Source organism: Dermacentor andersoni, chromosome 1, assembly GCF_023375885.2.
Source record: "Dermacentor andersoni chromosome 1, qqDerAnde1_hic_scaffold, whole genome shotgun sequence".
Lineage (NCBI taxonomy): Eukaryota > Metazoa > Arthropoda > Arachnida > Ixodida > Ixodidae > Dermacentor > Dermacentor andersoni.
The window spans coordinates 373,278,651-373,294,997 of record NC_092814.1 but is presented as its reverse complement, the minus strand read 5'-3'; the positions used below and the strand labels follow the sequence as shown (position 1 = coordinate 373,294,997).

Genomic DNA, 16,347 nt, shown 5'->3' with positions numbered 1-16,347 from the left:
CTTTTTTTCGGCGCCTGTACATTGCGCCTATTCGCGAGCTTGTTTCATGCCCAGAAAAACACTTTTATGTAGCACATTTTAAGCAACAGAAAGCTGTATCGGGAGTCTCTCACATTCCTCTATAATTTTCTCCCTGTGACTTTTCAATTAAGACTAATTACCTAATTAGGGGAACGCAAAAATAAACTAACTGCTTTAAATCGGCGGAAAACATTACCTTTGTTCTCTCCAGCTACGTAGCATCTGTATATTTTAAATTTAGGTGAAACACCCCGTACACTTCTTTGCAATTCGAATTATTTTCCACGGTTTCCTATATTACCGCCGATGAAGGCCATAGAGCGGCACGTCACCAAAGGTTATGTTAACATGAGCGAACATCCCATATACCGACGGTGGTAAGCCGTGAGATGAACAAGAAGATAGCCGATACTGTAAAAGTCCTATGGCTTTGGGTTTGCATGCCGTCTATAGATTGACTACAGACAAAAGTCGTTCATCGGCGGCCCAACCCGTGTACGCTGTAGGCAAGCGCACATACCGGTGCATAATACGGAGATACGTTAGATATTAGCCACTGAAGTTGTATACTGCTGAGATTGCTTTCGAGCCTATGCTTAGATTTTAGCATACAAACAGTGCATATCTCCGCATTTATTGATCATATGACATGAACTACGTAGTCGCTCTCGGCAATCCCAAGACAGTCTTCACAGTTGTCAAAGCATGACCTTTGCGGCAGTAGAATAAAGAAAACAAAACGCCGATCCAATCCTGCTAACAGATGTTATGAACACCAATTTTAGCTACAAGCGGATTGGAAACAGGCATCAAGCTTACAGCACAGAGACTCGTAATGTTTGTAGCTGACAACGCAGACTTTGTGAGTGTGTGATGAACCGATGTCGCACATTTTGTGTGCGCCTTGTGTGTCTTCCGATACTCGGATACTTTTGACGTTGCCCTCATACCTCTGCTGCGTCAGTAATATCGGGTGGTTTTTCGTAGACTGATATCCGGCTCAATAAAGTCATCAAAGTTTCTCACTCACTTAAGTGCCAAATCATCCGAACCCACCCAGTGCTTCGCAGGAGGTATTCTTGTAGGCCGAGCATATGCGTACACAATTACTGTATAGATTGATTTGACCTATGATTGGATCAGAAAACTTGCACCAACATGTGTGCAGGTATCCCATTTGGCAGTACGCTGGAAGATATGCCAGAAACGCATTGTATCACTTATCCTCGTTGGCAATGATGCAAGCGCCTGACGGGCCTTGTAACGGCTTTTGCAAACACTTAACTCATCAAAGTGTGCGTGTCAGTTCCATACGATAGCCCACAGCGTTTGTAATACAGCGCAGCAATGCCTTTCCTTTATCCATGAAAAATAAAACAGAGAAATAGAAAAGAAAAGCAACCCGTTTCGCGCGCATGGCGCGCAGAGAGAGAGAGAGAGAGACCCAGTAATGAAAAGGGAAAGGGCACTCGGACTTTTCGGAAAAGGGCACTCGCACCCTCGTCCCCCTGGGTGGCAGCTTGAGGGATTTTAGTGGCACACAACGGCGGCGCGCCATGTTTCCACGTCATTTTCAATTCTCAACGTCAGCGCCAGGCGCGTAACGCTTGTTTCAGCGGTGTGCGGTGTCTCCCTGTACCTTGGTGTCTGCCACAAGTCAACTACACGACAAGTACACGACAACTACACTGAACGTTAAGTTTTAGCAAGGATGTTTTCCGTCAATAGCTCATGATTAGGTGAGCGCATTTCGTAGAGCGAACCGGCTGCATATAGTGTAGGCGACTCGGGCATAGTTTCGATTTGTCGTTTGCGTGATATGATAACACGCTCTTGTTTTCGCTTCCATTATATGGAATTTTTTACGGTAAGCGAACAATCACGACTGTTGGTTTTAGCGTCATAGTTGATGTACGTAACAATGAAAATGCACCAAGATTTACCTTGATACTGAGCAGCCATTAAGAGGTGATACTCAGCAGCCATTGGTGTTGAGCAGCCAGTGTGGGTAATCACCGTCTAGTACTGCAACTAGTCCACTGTCGGTGAATATATTGTTTGAAGAGTTGCTTAAACACGCCGACATACCGGGGAAAAAGAATGTCAACAAACTACAAAAGGCTAACAAAAACGTATTTACAAACAGCGCATACGTCTGCAGCCTAAGTATATAGTCAGGGGAATTTCAGGGCTTTTTCTTTGCAAATACCTTCCACAGCGCGTTTTCGACAGGCTTCATGTCGTTTCTTTTCGGGGTGCACATGGAACATGTACTCAGAAAAAAAGAAAATGAAAGCTATGATTGACTGCGTTGTCTCATAAAAATGCGAATGCTGCTTACTTTGCCCCCTCTCAACAATATGCATGGCAACGCAGATGATAAAATTGTGTACAAAAATAAGCTTTAAAATCTGAGACTTCCTGCACAAAGAACAGATAAGAACCGAAGAAGCCTTGTAGAAGGCTCCATCAACATTTCGGCTGTAGCAAAAGTAAGAGACGGCATGTGCTTTATTCGTGCTTTGCTTCACTGAAATTTTTAACTGGCGCTGATGACGATTAAAGAAAAAAAAAAACGAGAAGCACGAACGCAAAATAAGTGGAACCCCGGCGGGACTCGAACCCGCAATCCTCGGTTTAGAATACCGATGCCTTGTCCATTGGGCTACGGGGGCTTTTTTTTTTTCTTTTTTTTTTTTTTTAAATTACCGGCTTGGCAAAAGAAAATACAATGTGAGTATTACATGGCCATAAAAAAACAACTAGTCAATGCCAGATCAGTGTGGTGTGATAAGAACGATGTAGGCTAGTCACTTTGTCCAAAGCACTTAGCCAATCAGGACGATCACTCAGTGCACAGAAAAATTCGCGTATATATAACACACTTTCAATGAAATATTCATGTGCTGGGGCCTGAACAATGCGCTCGTGTCTAATATCCATACGCGTTCGCCACACACTGTGCATGCACAGAAGCATTAACAGATCAACAGGCACTCCCTCTGGTTCCGCGCATGGCAGGAAGCGTATTCCGAAAGCACTTAAGGGCAATTCCTTTTTAAGGCTACGTTTTAGAATATCCCACAAAAACACTGCGTCATGACAGTCCAAAAAGATATGCTCAATCGTCTCCGGTTTTTTGCATATAAAGCAATTCACAGACCAAGGTACAAAAATGCCTTTGCTTTGCAGCCACGGTTTCACTGGGAGAGTGCCTGTATGTAGTTGAAAAAAGAAAGATTTAACAGAAGCTCTTACCGGCATTCGTTTAACTCTCTTAAGAACATCTCGTTCTGAACCTAAAATAAATACTGTACGGTACAACGGTACAGGCAAGAATACATCAACAAGATCTTTGTACAACTTCTTACTAGTAACAACGGCCAGGTATTCACTAGAAAATCTTGCTTTTAGTATTCGAAAAGACGCGACCACTTCACGCAAAAAAGCACTCAAAGGCATTGGCCCCGCATACATGGACGACACTACATAATCAGGCAATGAATCACGCAGTCTAGCTTGAATCATTGTTCTCAGAAAAGCATCCTTTTGATCACGCAAAAAAATAAACCTGCTTACAATCTGTTTGAGGAACAAATGTGACAACCCCAGCCCCCCATTCAACACTCTATGGAACAGATTACTACGACTTGTACGTTCCCATGTTGAGGCCCAAATGAACATCGCAAATACTCTATGTAGCTTTTGCACAGACATCCTCGTCAGACACAACGCTTGCATCACATAAAAGATTTTCGCTACTAAAAACAAGTTACACACTGTGGCTCTTGCAAACATTGAAAATTTATGCCCTCCCCATTTGCCGGTGTGGGTTTTCATTCGCACTACTTCATTGTCCCAATATTCTTTGCTATCTCGATAATGTTCGAGGGGGACACCTAAGTAGGTGCCTGGAGTTACCGTCCATTGCATGTTACAAAAAGTCTCAGGCTTGTATTGCCAATTCCCATGCCAAAAACCAAGACACTTCTTCCAGTTAATAGCACTTCCACTTGCAGTACAAAATTCTACAGCCTCTTGTACAACTGCTTTAACACTGTCATAGTCCGTACAAAACACTGCTACATCATCAGCATATGCTAAAACTCGAACTTCAGTTTTATGAAAAGTGTAACCCCGAATGTTTGGGCTCTTCAGCAGCCGCAAACAAAAGGGCTCGAGGTAGAGAGCGAAAAGCAGGGGGGATAAAGGACAGCCTTGTCTCACAGACGACAGCACAGGAATACCATCACTTAACTGCCTATTAATTATCAGCTTCGCTATACAACCATTGTACATCATTTTAACACCTTCTGTAATAACAGTTCCAACATTGATATGGTCTAGGATCAAGAACAGAACTTCGCGTACGACTTTATCGAACGCCTTGTGTAGATCCAATTGCAACATGGCCACGTGCCCATACATTCCGTCACAGCATTCAAGGACAGTTCTAGCTGTGTGAACATTGGTAAAGATTGACCTGCCTTTTATGCCGCATGTCTGATGTGGCCCTACAAGTGACTTAATAACACTTTGAAGGCGTCGAGCTAAAATCTTCATGAATATCTTATAGTCCACGTTTGTTAGACTGATGGGACGGTATGATTCAACAGACTAACTTAATCGGATCATTCGTTTTAGGAATTAGTACTACGTGGGACTCTCGGAAGGATGGAGGACTTGCTTTCATTTCATAGAATTCGCTAATCAGCCTTTCAAGTGCGACTGCCATTTCTGTTCTAAAGGCTTTATATAGAGATGCACCGAGACCGTCTGGCCCAGGCGACTTGTTTGAACTAAGCTCCAGAATCGCTGATTCAATTTCCTCAGCCGTAATACTGGCTTCTAGAGCGTGCACAAGGTCATCCTCTAATCTCGGCATCAGCGATAGGAATTCTGTTCTGAAGTAGTCAGTGTCCGGAGTATTAAGGCTGAAAATATCTGTGTAATGTTCGACAAATGCCTCTTTGATTATTTCTCTTCGATTTGTGATTTCGTTTTGATAGCATATTTCAGTTATCTCTTTCGACAAAGCGTGCCTTTTTTCATCACTGAGCGCGCGTTTGGTAGGCGTCTCTCCGGACCACAGATTCTCGTTACGCGCCCTTATCACTGCGCCACGGTACATTTCTTCGTCTATTGCCTCGAGCTTAGTTTTAGTCTCTTTAATTTCTTTTGTGAACAATCCCGGCTCGTAGCACTCCGTACTTAGCATAAAATCTAGGGCACTCTGCAGCTCTTTAACACGTTGTTTTTCTTTTCGCCGGAGCACACATGATCTATTAATAGCGGCTATTTTAATATCACATTTGAACTGCTCCCATACTTGCATAAAACTTCCGGAGTTACTTCGCAGCATGTTCGCTATATAATCCTTGACTTTAGTCACGTACTCTTCATCTTCCAGTAATTTATCATTAAACTTCCACAAGTCCCAATTAAATTTCACAGCTATTCTCTTCGTACCGATTGTAACCATGACTAGGCAGTGATCACTAAAAGAGACATAGATCGTCTGGTAGTCAGAACATAACAGCGAACATTCGACAGGAACATATATACGGTCCAATCTAGCATGACTGCCTGCCTGAAAGTGAGTGTACATTGCCTGGCCTTCATGCGTCGATATCAAGCCTACATCTTCAAGGTCGTGCTCACCTACAATTTCGGAAAGTAACTCGGCGCTCCGATCTCGAAAGGTACGGTTTGTTGTCCTATCCTCTGGTCTACAGACGCAATTGAAATCACCAAGCAAGATCACCCGCCTTTCAGTAAGCAGGACAGGCTTCACCTGTCGGAAGAAACTCTCCCTTTCAGCAATTGCATTCGGAGCGTATACACACACAGCTCTCCAAGCCACTCCATTCGATTTAAAATCACACATTACTAGACGCCCACTTTCACACGAGAACACAGTATCGACAGCCCCAATACAATTTCTTAAAAAAATAACGCAACCACCCGCTCTTCCAACAGCATGACATACGCAAACGCTGTATCTGCTACGATAGACCGCTACCATTCTGTCTATTTGTTCCTCGTCTTCAATTTTAGTTTCCTGAACCGCGAGCAAATCTATTTCATTTTCTAGCAGAAGGCGGCTCAGTTGCAGTTGCCTTCTACGCGCCGACAGGCCCCTTACATTAAGCGTAGCAACACGTAGGTTGGACGTGAGGTTGGTAGCCATCTAAGCAAAATGGTGACGCCGATAAGTCTACTCACACATCAAACAGGGTGAATCCACATCCATTAAGGCATTTGAGCTTAGTACTGACCCGATCAAAGACCGGGCTTCAACCGTTGTGGCAAAAGACGCCTCCGCTAAGGCGGAGGGAGAGCAGACGCAGTACTGCGTTCCGGTGGCAATTTCGGTTTGGGCTTGAAAGGTCCACGGCGCGTTGAAGGTGCCTTCGGCGGAGGCTCCTCGCCGCGTTCACCGACCAATCTCGGTTCCTGATTATCCGAATCCTCGTGAGCCCGCTTGACTGGTACACTTGACGCTGCGGGCATCTCGGTATCGGCGTCTTCCTGTTTGTCGCCCTGCTGCCCAGTCGTAACCAGGCTTACAGCAGTCACGCTATCCGCTTTTTCCGGAAGGAACGCTGGCTTTGATGCGACGGCCGGCTGGGTTAGGTCCTTACCGGCTTGGCTGGCAAGGGGTGCGGGTGCGGTTTCCTTGGATGTTGACTCCTTGATAGCATCATCTCCCCCACTTCCGCGGGTTGCTTCGACCGCGTCTGCTTCATCCATGATGTGTTCGGCCGCTTCATCACTTCGTGTCTGGCCCGCAACATTAGCGTAGCTGCGCACGCACTGGCTCTCATCGTGGCCGAAACGCCGGCATAGCCCGCAGCGTGGCACCCGACACTCACGGCGTATATGTCCTTTTCCACGGCACCGAAGGCAGAGCGGAGCCCTACCAGGAACATGGACGAGAGCAACGTCCTCACCAACGCGCAACTGATGGGGCAAGTCCTCGATGGTAACACCCACCTTCAGTTTCAGTGTAACCGACCGTGTTGTTGAAGCCTTGTCGACACAGCCTTTAACCTTCCATTTATCGCGGGTTATTTCGGTCACTTTTCCGAACGCTGCTAATGCCACGCGCACGTCGTCGTCTTGCACACCGTGGAGCAGCCAAAACAGCTTCAGCCTGACGCCTCGGTTGGTCGGGTCAATAACCACGCAGCGGTGGTCTTTCACATTGAAAGCTTCGGCCTGCAGAATCTTTGCCTTCGCTCCTTCGCTGTTGAAAGTAACGGCCCACAGGTGGTTCATCTGATATGCCCCAAGGGCAACCACATCCGGCAGCAATGACAGACGCGCTAAAGCGTCGCGAAAATGCTCGACGCGATATGGCCTGGCGGTGACATCACCATGCAAAAATACTGTGTTCAAAACACTCGAACCTGATGGCAGATGCGGGACAACCATTTCATAATCCTGGGCAAGCATTTCAGTGCTCCTGATACCGCGACCCGGCTGGGTCGCTAAAGCCGCTCCTTGAGAGCCCATGAAGCACACGTCCGTCACGCTCGGTGGCCGGAAGTCGACGGGCTACGGGGGCTCTCGCGCTCAGACCGCAGCTTTGAGTTGGCCAATCCAGGGCAGAGCGTCGCCGCCCCTCGGCGCAACCGCGTGAACGCGCTCGTGCCACGGCTGCCTCCTTCGTCGTCGTCGTCGTCCACAGCTCGTTCCGATGCGGCTCGTCATGCCAGCGTTCCCATACTGCCCCTCCGTCTGCGAAGGCGCTGACGGCGCTGGCCCACTGTCACTTGGTGAGGTGATTTCGGTCTAAATGTCTTTGCCTCAGCATATCGCGAATCGAAAACTCGTATACAGCCGAGCTTAAATTTCGCGTTAGAGAATATCGTAATCGTAGTACATAATTACAGCGAAACTGGTAGCCTCTCATTCGTCTGCATTTTCTGTGTCCACATCCGTCAGCGAAAATGTTGGCCGATCGCGGCGGCGGTCTAGGGCCAGGAGCAGCGCTTCTTGCCCGCTTAAGGCAGAATCTTTAATGTCAGCTAAGTAAAACGAACCGTACATGCATTCTTTGGAATCAAGCACGCAACATACCGAACAGCGCACGTTTCAATAAAGAACAAGTATAAAAACATCATCCGAACCACTTAATTGACCATAAGGCACTCCTGACAACAATACCAAGCACGTAGAGCTCCCCACATACGTTTCCCGGTGGAGATTGCTGTTTCGCCAGCTGCCACGCAGACGGCAGCTTTCGTCGTGTGGAGGGACGTCCCCAGCCTTTCGTATAAAAGAAGCAGCCTACCAACTAATTTCAATGTTGTTGCAGCACTACTGAAGGCGCCGGCGTGCTGTAAAAAAAATGATTACTCCCGTTACTACCATCCCTTGAAAAAGAGTTTATACTGTCTATAGAAATCTACAGACTTCTTTTAGACGACTTGGCCTTTCTATAGATTTGTTCTTTTGTTGATACAGTCCAGAGTTTGTCTCTAAACGAGAGGCGATAAGGTTTCTATTTCGTTTTGATGTGAGTCTTATTTATTTTTTCAGACAATTTTATTCATAGATACTGGCATCTTTTACAAGATCTTAGCAGGGTGGGAACATACAAGTACATTCATACAAACATACAGTTCAAGCAATCATGTCGATGCTTGAACGCTTCGCACATGCAAAAAGGACAGATTGCATGAAAAAAGGAGCAAAGAAACTATGTGCGATTGAGCCAAGAATGATTGTGCGCCTTAAAACAGAATAACGAATTTAATGTAATGACTTCATCAGGAAGTTTATTCCAATCAACTATTGTTCTTGTAAGATAAGAACATTTGAAGCAATGGCTATGCGGTGTTAACGGGTTCCCTGCTCGAAAGTGTTTATAGCGAGTAGCATAGCCAGTTCAGGGTGTTAAGATGTGCGAGGTATCAATACAATAGAGGCCATTCATTAGCTGAAAAAATAATTTTATACGGGGAGCACGATTTTGTTCTCTAATCGAACAGAAGCCACAACGTTTATGGAGATCTCTTATAGAAATTGGACCATAAGAATTGTAGATAAATCGGAAAGCTTTCTTTTGAATTCTTTCTAATTTTTCTATATTTAATTTTGTGTAGGGGTCCCAAATGGTGATTGCATATAATAAAGTAGGACGAAGTATTGTATGATATGCCAGGAGGCGCACAGCTCGTGTCGAGTATTTTAACCACCTTCTGAGGGTGAACAATTGGCGAAGACAATTAATCGTTACAGTGTCAGTATGGCTTTAGCAGGGAAGATTGTGAGATATGTGTATGGCCGAGAAATTTATAGCGAGATACCACAGAAATATAAGTGTTCCGGGCAAAATAGTGGAAGAGAAGGGGCTTTTCCGTTAGTGTTATTATCATACAGACGGTCTTTTCATAGTTAACAGAGGTTTGCCATTGATGGCACCTTCCAATTATTTTGCCAAATTCGCTATTTAGCATGACTTAATCTTCCGGTGAGGCAATTTCATCCTATAGTATACAGTCATCCATGTAAAGTTTAATTTTGACAGATACATTACTGCCAATGTGATTTATATAAAGCAAGAATAATAGAGGATCCAGCACGGATCCCTGGGGAATGCCACAAGCAACAGGTAATGTGTCGGAGGAAGTCTCATTTATCCTAACTTATGGGGAGCTGTTGGTTAGGTATGCTTCTATCCATTTTAATTGCTCATTTTTGTGAGTAAATAATTAATTTGTGAGGTAATTAGCTGTGGGTTACATTGTCGAATGATTTATTTAAATCCATGAACATAGCGTCGCTTTGTTTTGTATTATTTATTGTTTTGCAAAATCTTGAATATATTCTAGTAATTGAGTGTTTGTGGTGAAGCCGTGCCGAAATCCACGTTGAGCTTTCGTCAATACGCAACGCTCATCAAAAGAACCAATTACATGCTTATAGATTAGGCGTTCGAAAATTTTGCATGTTGTCGAAGTCAGAGAAATTGATCGATATTTTTTATGCAATTCTTGTTTCCCTATTTATGTAAGTTTTATGATTGCTATTTTCGAGTCATCCGGAAGCATGCCATCCTAAAGCGATTTACTAAACAAAATTTTCAAGTATATCGCACGCCAATCGCCATAGCGTTTTAAGAAGGAATTTGGCGTACTACCTGGGCCGGGGTTTTCTATTTGGCAATTTTTAACAGTAAGTGACATATACCATGCTCAGAAATAACAATATCCGGAATGGAAGGCCAATCTATATAAAAAGAAGGCTGATAACCTTCATCATATGTGAATAGACGACTGAAATGTTTGTTAAATACAGAACATACAACCTGCTCATCGTGGACATTATTACCGCCTATTATGGACATATAGGAACGGGAAGAAGAATGAGTCATCGTCCTCCAGAATTTCCGTGGAAACGTTTTCATAAAACTAGGAAGCTCTACATTAAAGTAATTCGGTTTGTCATTTATGATCATTTCTTTTAAATTATTTCACGCTTCCTCAATGACCATTTCCTAATTTGCACAAGTTTTCAGTTTTGCGGAACGTTTAAGCTATTTATGCTTGCGTTGCTGGCGCAACGTCTCCCGAGAGATCCAGGTATTCCGACCCGCAGCATTCTTTACAACCTTTAGAACAATGTGAGGGAGACAGTTGAATATAATGCCTTTAAATAAAAGCAACACATCGTACATGCTAGCAGTATTATATTTAAGGTTATCCAGATGAAATGCTCGCGTATCAATTACAAACGCGTCATCTGCACGAGAAAAATTCGGGTAACACTGAATCTTATCTCTTTTACTGCGAGGGGAACATTGCAACGACAATACTGCTGTTTGGTGATCTGAAATGTCGTCTTTGACCATGCACAAGACGTCATCTTGCTCTTATGTCATCTTACGTCAAGCTATTCCGAGACTGCCCCTCTGCGATCCGGTACCGCTTCTGAGGTCGCTGACTGTTTCTTGCGCTCGATCGTCCTGCGCGACGGGGTTCTTCGCGTTCTTCTGAGTGACCGTGGCAAAGCGTTTATTTCCCATGTTCTCCAGGGATTTATTCGCACCGCTGATACCGTCCACAAATCTACTTCTACCTATCATCCGCAAACCAATGGCCTTACTCAGTGCGTCCACCGTACGCTGTCTGACATGATTTCCATGTATTTCCGTCCTCACCACACTGACTGGGATAAAATTCTTCCTTTTCTGACATTCGCATATAATACTACTATTCAACGGACTACCGGCTACAGCCCTTTCTTCCTTGTGTATGGACGATCTCCTTCCACTATATTTGACAGAGAATTCTTTTTAGCATCTTCCTCGCCGATCGCGTCCCTTCCAGAAGATTTTTCTGCCCGAGTTGGACATTGCCGTCAAATCGCCCGGCAACGCACAGAAGCTACCCAAGCTGAGCGCAAACGTCGCTGCGACAGCAAACGCCTCGACCTCCGTTTTCACCCTGGAGACCGAGCCCTGCTTTGGACTCCAGTCCGCATTCCTGTCCTCTGTGAGAAGTTCCTTCAACGCCACATTGGCCCATACACCGTTGTGCAGCAAACATCTGCAATGAACTATCTCGTCCGCCCAGTACACTCCGTCACTGGCCGGCACCGCCGGAATGCCGAAATTGTTCACGTCTCGCGGGTGAAGCCCTTCACTCCCCGTTTAGACAATCTCTAATCTGCGTAGACTGGCCACTTCCACGACGGTGGAAGTTATTGTAAGCACTATTCACGTACTTCTTCGTTTTCATTTGTGCATGGCCATCATCACCTTCCCTGTTCGACTTCTTCGCGCATCATCTGGGGCATCTTCGTTATATATATAATATATATATATATATATATATATATATATATATATATATATATATATATATATATATATATATATATATATATATATATGGAATATGAACCTGGCAACGTTTAATGCTAGAACGTTATCTAGTGAGACGCGTCTAGCAGTGCTATTGGAAGAATTAGAGGGCAGTAAATGGGATATAATAGGGCTCAGTGAAGTTAGGCGGCCAAAAGAAGCATATATAGTGCTAAAAAGCGGGCACGTCCTGTGCTACCGGGGTTTAGCGCAGAGACGAGAATTAGAAGTCGGAGTCCTGATTAATAAGAATATAGCTGGTAACATACAGGAATTCTGCAGCCTTAACGAGAGCGCGGCATGTCTTGTTGTGAAACTTAATAAATAAGAGGTACAAAATGAAGGTTGTACAGGTCTACGCCCCTACATCTAGTCATGATGACCAGGAAGTCGAAAGCTTCTATGAAGACGTGGAATCGGCGATGGGTAAAGTCAAAACAAAATACACTATACTGATGGTCGACTTCAATGTCAGGGTAAGCAAGAAGCAGGCTGGAGACAAGGCAGTAGGGGAACATGGCATAGGCACAAGGAATAGCGGGGGAGAGTTATTAGTAGAGTTTGCGGAACAGAATAACATGCAGATAATGAATACCTTCTTCCGAAAGCGGGATAGCCGAACGTGGACGTGTAGGAGCCCGAACGGCGATATTAGAAATGAATAGATTTCATACTTTGCGCTAAACCTTGCATCATACAAGATGTGGACGTGCTCAGCAAGGTGCGCTGCAGTGACCATAGGGTGGTAAGAACTTGAATTAGCCTAGACCTGAGGAGGGAACGGAAGAAACTGGTACATAAGAAGCCGGTCAATGAATTAGCGGTAAGAGCGAAAATAGAGGAATTCCGGATCAACCTACAGAACAGGTATTCGGCTTTAACTCAGGAAGAGGACCTTAGTGTTGAAGCAATGAACGAGAATCTTAGGGGCATCATTAAGGAGTGTGCAATAGAAGTCGGTGGTAACTCCGTTAGACAGGGTACCAGTAAGCTATCGCAGGAGACGAAAGATCTGATCAAGAAACGCCAATGTACGAAAGCCTCGTACCCTACAGCTAGAATAGAACTGGCAGAACTTTCGAAGTTAACCAACAAGCGTAAGACAGCTGGCATAAGGAAGCATAATATGGATAGCATTGAACGTGCTCTCAGGAACGGAGAAAGGCTAAAAGCACTGAAGAAGAAACTAGGAATTGGAAAGAATCAGATGTATGCATTAAGAGACAATGCCGGCAATATCATTACTAATATGGATGAGATAGTTCAAGTGCCTGAGGAGTTCTATAGAGATTTATGCAGTACCAGTGTTACCCACGACGATAATGGAAGAGATAATAGTCTAGAAGAATTCGAAATCCCACAGGTAACGCCGGAATAAGTGAAGAAAGCATTGGGAGCTATGCAAAGGGGAAAGGCAGCTGGGGAGGATCAGGTAACAGCAGACTTGTTGAAGGATGTTGGGCAGATTGTTCTAGAGAAACTGGCCGCTCTGTATACGCAATGCCTCATGACTTCGGGCGTACCGGGATCTTGGAAAAACGCTAACATAATCCTAATCCATAAGAAAGGGAACGCCAAAGACTTCAGAAGTTATAGACCGATAAGCTTACTTTCCATTGCCTACAAAGTATTTACGAAGGTAATCACAAACAGGATCAGGAACTCCTTCGACTTCTGTCAACCAAAGGACCAGACAGGATTCCGTAAAGGCTACTCAACAATAGACCATATTCACACTATCACTCAGGTGATAGAAAAATGTGCGGAATATAACCAACCTTTATATATAGCTTTCGTTGAAAACGAGAAAGCGTTTGATTCAGTCGAAACCTCAGCAGTCATGGAGGCATTGCGGAATCAGGGTGTAGACGAGCCGTATGTAAAAATACTGAAAGATATCTATAGCGGCTCCACAGCCACCGTAGTCCTCCATAAAGAAAGCAACAAAATACCACTAAAGAAAGGCGTCAGACAAGGAGATACGATCTCTCATACGCTATTCACAGCGTGTTTACAGGAGGTATTCAGAGACCTGGATTGGGAAGAATTGGGGATAAGAGTTAATGGAGAATACCTTAGTAACTTGCGATTCGCTTATGATATTGCCTTACTTAGTAACTCAGGGGACCAACTGCAATGCATGCTCACTGACCTAGAGAGGCAAAGCCGAAGGGTGGGTCCAAAAATTATTCTGCAGAAAACTAAGGTAATGTTTAACAGTCTCGGAAGAGAACAGCAGTTTACGATAGGTAGTGAGGCACTGGAAGTGCTAAGGGAATACATCTACTTAGGACAGGTAGTGACGGCGGATCCGGGTCATGAGACTGAAATAATCAGAAGAATAAGAATGGGCTGCGGTGCGTTTGGCAGGCATTCTCAGATCATGAACCGCAGGTTGCCATTATCCCTCAAGAGAAAAGTTTATAACAGCTGTGTCTTACCAGTACTCACGTACGGGGCAGAAACCTGGAGGCTTACGAAAAGGGTTCTACTTAAATTGAGGACGACGCAACGAGCTATGGAAAGAAGAATGATAGGTGTAACGTTAAGGGATAAGAAAAGAGCAGATTGGGTGAGGGAACAAACGCGAGTTAATGATATCTTAGTTGAAATCAAGAAAAAGAAATGGGCATGGGCAGGACATGTAATGAGGAGGGAAGATAACCGATGGTCATTAAGGGTTACGGACTGGATCCCAAGGGAAGGGAAGCGTAGCAGGGGGCGGCAGAAAGTTAGGTGGGCGGATGAGATTAAGAAGTTTGCTGGGACGGCATGGCCGCAATTAGTACATGACCGGGGTTGTTGGAGAAGTATGGGAGAGGCCTTTGCCCTGCAGTGGGCGTAACCAGGCTGATGATGATGGATTTCGTTCAAATTATGATAGAAAAGCCCGCGAATCCTTCCTTATGTATAAGTTTGATACCGTAGCGTGAGGCATGAATGAATGTGTAGGAAAATTTAGTTGCCTCTCTTTGTAGCCCGTCACTTGTCCCTTCTTCTACTAGTACGTCACTATTCCCCTTTTTCTGTGTCTGTGTTTGCTTGATAAGATAACACATATTGAGCACATATTGACGTTTTGTTGTCACGTGGCGATTGGTTTTTGCAATTCATTTCGGTGCGTTTTTATGCTTTGTATTTTAGATGATATGTTTGCAATTGCCACCGGTCTATACACGTATCAGCTGTCCTTTGAACAATTCAGATGCATTTTTTTCGCCCATTTTATTCGTTTTTCATGTAAACGTATCTTCATTTGGTTGATATGCATATGTATATTAACTGTACTGACACCATGCAATGTATTCTGATGAAGGCAGGACCCCGGCCGAAACGTCAATAAACTGCTTCATACGCGCGTCTACTTCACTGTGAATATTTACCCAGAACTGGGTAAATATGGGTATATATATATATATATATATATATATATGGTACTTGGCAGTTCCGAATATAACTCATAGCAGGCATTCTCTACCAAACGAAGCATGCTTGCAGTTCAGAGTGCTCCTGTTTTTTTTTTTTCTTGGTGCTTGATTTTCCCTCCGATACAGCCTTCGGCGTGGTGCAGCTCCGAGATACAAATCACCAGTATCCGTGCATATGCTCCCCGCAATGCCGGAACACCGCCCATGAGCGCATCTACTCGCCGGCCTGTTCGTGTAGCTGCGCCGTGCCGCAACAACACGAAGCCTCTTGTTGCATATCTTCGTAAGCGTCTGATTTCACTTAGCAATGCTCCTCTGCTCAGCAGTTTGAGAAGGGAGGTTTGAGAGGTTGTAATGTCTTCAGCTGCTGCTCTTGCCGATGTCTCAAGGAATGTAGACGTTGATCCTGGGCGTGTTTCCGTTATTTGTTTCACGAAACACTGTTGTATGTAAGGGTGGTATAAAAGTCACAAACAGGGATAAGGTGATTAAGAAAGGCTGAACAACTTTTCGATAGGAGGACCTGTTATAGTGAAAGGCCTTTGAAGAAGATAGGTCCTACTGTTCCAACGTTGGAGAGCCTTTCTGGCGTACCTTATCCATGCTTAAACTTTTATACCGCTGTGTGATACTCCATCTGTGAGCCCCCCTTCTTGTGGTTGGAAATAAAAGTGCCGTAATTATTGTTCCTTAATTCATGCTGGAAGTTACACTCACAAGGGGCCCTGCCAAACCTTGTCTAGTAAAGTGCATTGTAGCAGACACATGTAGCCTCGATCGCCATTTTACGAATACGCAGCATGCGAGTGGAGTTATCGGTAATCAAAGATTGCCTATTCATTTCTTCCGGGGTGCGACTTCATCAGGAAGTTTATTCCAATCAATTATTGTTCTTCTAATATAAGAGCATTTGAAGCAGTTGCTATGTGGTTATGTGGCTATGTGAAGCCTTCCACAAAGTGTGCGCTCGAGTCTGTGGAGGCAGTGACATTTCCCGCAACGCTCCGCCAAGAATACACGTCA

At 44.6% G+C, this 16,347-nt stretch overlaps 1 protein-coding gene across 1 annotated transcript; it reads right to left on the bottom strand.

Moving 5' to 3' along the window:
* Positions 1–6,345: 6,345 nt before the first annotated feature.
* On the bottom strand, positions 6,346–7,551 carry LOC140219857 (uncharacterized). The gene has a single exon (XM_072289869.1). It carries the CDS (start codon positions 7,537–7,539, stop codon positions 6,346–6,348), a length of 1,194 nt encoding a protein of 397 aa, XP_072145970.1. The 5' UTR covers positions 7,540–7,551.
* Positions 7,552–16,347: the final 8,796 nt, after the last annotated feature.